Below are 5,560 nucleotides of genomic sequence, written 5' to 3'. Positions count from 1 at the left end.
GATGTTTGGCCAAAGAGTCGAAGGAGTAGGAGTTATTTGGCTTAAGGAGTTCGTGGGCCTCACGACTAACTCCTTACACAGTGAGATCGAGGAATTAATAACTCTATAGACTTCACAACTTCACTCCTTGCCCCTTACGTCCCCTAACGGATTTCTCCCATTTTATGCTAACATTTGGTATGCAAATTGATATAGTTATTTAAGCAAGCATAAGGCACTATCAAATCTTGAAAACTATGAGTTTCCTTTAGTCGTGCAAGCATACCTAGAAGAAGAAAACAGAAAATGTATGAAGTTGATGTTTTCTTTTTACCTTGATAGTTGGCAGAAATACGACAAACGGAGGAATCGAACTGGATTTGGTCTCGGATTATCGTCACTCCAACGAGCTTATGCATTGCAGATTACTGGACAGCTTTGGCATCATGAAAACTAATACAAAGCTACAAATGGTTTGAAGCATTTATAGGCAGAAGGCCTAGTAGGCTTATAAAATGTTGTATAGATATAAGAGAGAAGAAAACAGTTAATTTAAACAGATGCTTTACTCTATACCCATTCCCCTGCCCTTGTATAAAGATCAATTAAGGGAATGTTTTTCCAGTTGTATTGTTTGTATGTAGCATAAATACATGAAAATAACTGCAAGCAAACATGACTTTGAATCAACTAATGAAAGACCCATTTTCAAATATTTAATTCCAAAATCTAATCAAATAAAATCATAGTTTATTTCTTATTTTGGAGAAGGTAGGACATGATTTGATTGAAGCATGTTAAAATGCTATTTCATAGAATGAATGAACTTTTTAAATAGCTCTTTGGTTTTATGTTATTGAAAAAAGTTTTGAATTACAAATTAGTTCTCAAACTTGGGATGATTGTGGTGTGGCTATTTAGAAATAAAAATATCGTCCTATATTGTAAACTTCAAATTTTAATTTTGTGTTGTCTCGAACTTGTTTTTTATTCTTTATTTTCATGAGTAGTATAAATACTAATGAAAAAGTATAGATTAATTATAGTTGAACTATGTTTATGTGTAGGCTCAATTGTAAATAGCATTATTTATTAGATATATATTGGCTTTTTCGCATGAGATGAAAGAAATCATAAAATAGATAATAGGAGTCTTTTTGTTCAGATGACTCATTCACACACGCCTTTATAATTGATGACTTACTCCTCACAAACGTATGAAATCTAACATTCTGCTTACGTCACCGCACTATCGCATTTTATAATGTATCACGTTAGAGATGACCATCTCTATCGTAGACCTAATATGATGGTCATCTCTATCGCGATCTCTACTTTGTCACCTAAGCACAACAAACTGTGAGAAAAATGGGCGTTAGGGATGGTCATATGTAGCCCTAACACAGCAGCCGTCGCTATTGCAATCTTCATTTTTCACACAAAAAAACACAATAAACTGTGAGAAAAATGGGGAAAGCACAACAGAAAAATTAAGATCGTGATAAAGATGACCATCGTATTAAGGCTACAATAGACATGGTTATCCCTAACGTGATACATTGTAAGATGCAATAGTGCGCTATGACGTAAGTAGAAGGTTAAATTTCATACATTTGTGGAGGGAGACTCAATAATCATAAGGCACTTATGAATGGGTCATCCATACAAAAAAAAGAAAAAGAAAAAGAAAAAGAAAACTCATAGAATATGAATAAAATAAGGTACATAAGCTACCAATATGTACATCCAATATACTATTGACTACACATGGATGACTAATAACTTGTAGAAAGACAAGTTATTTTGGCTTTTTTATTGAGAACAATTAGGAAAATTCAAAGGAAAATGCATTAACTTGACAAGTACTTCAAGCAAATAATCATATCTTGTGATCATATATGTATAAAACTAATAATCCTTGAAAAGTGTAAAATTTCTCAATTTTGGACGCAAAATTCAGATGACATTGAGGAGAAAAAGCTAGTGAAAGAAACGAGTTGCAATGTCGTGATCGCATAGAAAGAATTATCGTGACGACCAACCTTTCACAACGTATAGCCCACCACTGCAATGAGATGAAGAGAGTGAAAAATAGAAAATGAAAACACATAGGGCGGTGGAGTCAAATCAACAATAAAAATTAGAAGTTGATGTGAGACATTCGTAGTTAGAGCCAATGGATTCTAACACGAAGCAAGTGCGTAGTAGGGAGAAATTTAATGCGAGGTATCAGCATAATCATTAAAAGAGGTGAGGAGCTTCTTCTAGACGCCTATAAATAGCTTCGAAGAATCGTAGATATAGAGAATTTTACAATTGTAAAGAGGTGAAATCATAAACTTCACTCCAAATTTTCCAATAGACCACACTTTCTTCAAGCTTTTCTTTAAAGGATGTCTAAATACGAGCTTAGAGTTCTTTCCTGAAAAAGGAGAGAGGCTTTCAATGGTTGCAACCTATAGTGAAGCAGCACCACGGAGCAAAGGGAGCAAGAGACTGTGACGGCGACTTGGCACATTCTTATTTTAATTATGTTTACATCTTCTGTCATCCTCATTTGCGATTCAGTTTTTAGAGATTGAAACAAAAACTCTCATTTTCTTAATATGAATGCAATTAACTGTCCATATTTTTATTCATCCATGTTTATTTTCACAAGCACGAGTAACTAAATTCCTTATGGTTGAGAAAGATAAACTAACTTTTTACTAAATTGTGCATAGTAGTAGGGTTGGCAACAAGAGCCCAGGGCGGGGCAAAGGAGCGTCACCGTCCCTGGCCCTGTGGGGAAATTCTCCCCGATCCAACCCCTTTCCCGCTCAAGAAATGGGGTCCCCACGGGGCCCATTCCACTTTCCGCGAGGCCGGATCTCCGTTTCCACTAGGGATTCCCCTACAGTTCCTCCACAGGGAATCCCCTTACTATTCTCCGTGGGGATTCTCACATTTTTTTAAAAATTAAAATTTGATTTTATTTAAGTTTTTTTAAGTTTGGGCTTAGCTTTGGGCTTAGAGTTAGAATTTGGAAATGTTAATATTGGGGGTTTCTAATCCAACACTAACTATATAGAAAACATTATATAGTACATAAATATTTTATATTATAAATATATATTTTAAAAATATAAATATATAACACGCACGCGTCGCGGGGGGGATTCGTCCTGTATAGACGAGCCCCAATTTTTCCTGGTTTGACCATCCTGCCCTAGTAGGTAAGTGTTCATCGCTTATTTAAAGCGTGCATAAGGTTTACTAAGATCAATGGCGACCGAGCCTGCGAAAAATCCAAACCCTATTAAGTAGGTGTTCATCTTATTTAGCGTGCATAAAGGTAACTGAGATTAAATGAAGATTAACCCGAGTAAGAAACAAATTATACTTGAGAGAGTAAAGATTGGGAAACTTGTTAAACATAAGATGAAGTAACTTTTAGAGATAAAGTTACCTATCTTAACCAAAAATCATTGCATGCATCCTAGACATAGGACACTATGGCTTAAACACCGAGAGCGTTTGAGTTATTACTTTAAGAGTTTATTGATGAATGGATGATATCATCATTTAGAAAAATGTTTAGTGGATCCTCTCAACCCTATCTTAGTTATTTGATATTTTGTTCATAACCTCACACATCGCAACGCTTCGGTTTAGCATCTACAATTACCATGCATTCCATATATCATTCATTCACCAAGTATAAGTATTTTGTCAGATAGTAATTTATTTTCAATCGCATCTTCTATTACATACTTAATAGCAACTCACTGGTCAAGTACACAACTATTTTCATCATTTTTTAGTTGTGGTTTCCTGAGTTCGACCTCGAATCACCGAGAAGTACTCTAATTAAACTTATGAATTGGATTAGCTAGAGAAACATTACTTTTAAACTAGAAAATTCATTTCACTTAATAGCACAACATAGGCTAACAATCATGCATCTTTCAAAACGGCAACAAATCTTGCAATCGTTTTCGAGACTACAGTAATAATTTGTGTTAAAAAATTTTGTTTTTGATTTTCACAGGATTATTTGTGTATTGGCATTCTTGTCGTGGGAAGAGTGACAAAACATATATATGAGCGAAGGCACATCACCTGAATTTGGTATATGACCTTAAAATCGATGAAGTTTCTCCGACGCATAAGAACCAAAAGAAAAAACATCAAAGGAACAAATCAAAAGCAATCTAGATAAGACCAACAAACAACTAACAATAGCCTCGAACAGTGAGGTTGATGAAGTCCTAGTAACTTCGAATGCAATTAATTAATGAACGCTAATTGATGCGATGAATAACACATTTGAGCATTGGCAAACATCGCATAAAATGAAATCGCAAATAGACCAAAAGAGATTATGCATTGTCCAATTTAATATGATGTTCTCTTAGGTATATCACAACCATTAACGAGGTTGGCTAATTTGTGATGAAGTTAGTAATGCTATAAATGATCCAAACGGTAGGTGGCAGTTTATAGGTGCACCAAAGAAGAATCCACATGCCTCACCTGAAGAGTTTTCTTGGATTTCTGCAACATATCTTGTAATTCAAATTTACCAATCGAGAGAGATGAATTGTTTTTGCTTTCCATTCTTTTACTGAAGGTTAGGCAAGTCATGGGTCATGATGAATTGGAGCCAAGCGTATTACTCTGTGGAACAAATGTTAAGCAAGTTCATGTAAGAAAATTTTCCCTTTCCAATGAGAACGTTAGGAGAGGGCGAGAAATCACCAACTTTCAACATAAGGGATCGAAAAACATTAATCAATGCTTGGAAAATATTTAAGAATCCTTGTTAAAACACTTAACCCACTAGCGGCTTGCAGATTGCTGAAATAGGGATTTTCCTATGGATGGACATACCTAAAGCCTTCACAAGACAGAGACTGACTCTGCGGTACAGAAGGCGGCCTACTACTAGAAAAACATACACTCAAGGTGAAGGCATTTGGATCAGCAATCCTCTCAGACACCACAAGGATCAGCGAAGCATCAGCCAGATTTAGATCAGGTCAAGCTCAAGAAAGGGGAACTAATCAAGAACTAGATATGACATATGTGACACTGCAAGCAAAGTGACCGCATATGAAGCTAACTGCAAGTGATGAACAAATGAATAAAGATGAGCACGGAAAATGGTAACAATTAGGGTTTGTGAATCAAAGTAACCGATTGGATTGTACAACTGCGGGGAACATACTTTGAAATGTGCCCCACTAATCTCACAGTCAATGTGCTTTATCACAACAATCTTATTCCCAAACACTTATAACCAGGTTGGAGAAACCACCCAAATTTTTCTTGGCGGTGAGAAATCAGCATCCAACGCATACCAACATGGCATCAAACTTGAATACAAGGTGAACCACTGAGTTCACCACACAGGACACATCCAACAACGTGCTAATATATCAATTCATTCCAAGCAACTCTATCATCCAACAACTCGGAGAATCTACTCAAGGAATATATTACAGAAATGATGTCCTAACTGGGCAAAGCTAGACATCAACACAGGACTTAGAGACTCTAGGTGGAAAGCTTATGAGAACTAAAGAACTTAAACGCAAAG

The 5,560-nt window shown here is 35.8% G+C and overlaps 1 protein-coding gene across 1 annotated transcript in view; it reads left to right on the top strand.

The window, feature by feature from the left end:
• Positions 1 to 699, top strand: part of LOC120069919 — a 2,916-nt gene extending 2,217 nt beyond the window's left edge. Inside the window, exon 3 of the mRNA XM_039021757.1 lies at positions 322 to 699. Within this exon, the coding sequence (XP_038877685.1) occupies positions 322 to 429 (108 nt within the window). The 3' untranslated portion in view covers positions 430 to 699. The remainder of the gene's footprint in view (positions 1 to 321) is intronic.
• The last annotated feature ends 4,861 nt before the right edge of the window (positions 700 to 5,560 follow it).

This window comes from Benincasa hispida, unplaced genomic scaffold (assembly GCF_009727055.1).
Source record: "Benincasa hispida cultivar B227 unplaced genomic scaffold, ASM972705v1 Contig679, whole genome shotgun sequence".
In the NCBI taxonomy this organism is placed as follows: Eukaryota; Viridiplantae; Streptophyta; class Magnoliopsida; order Cucurbitales; family Cucurbitaceae; genus Benincasa; species Benincasa hispida.
This window is presented reverse-complemented; position numbering and strand designations above follow the sequence as displayed.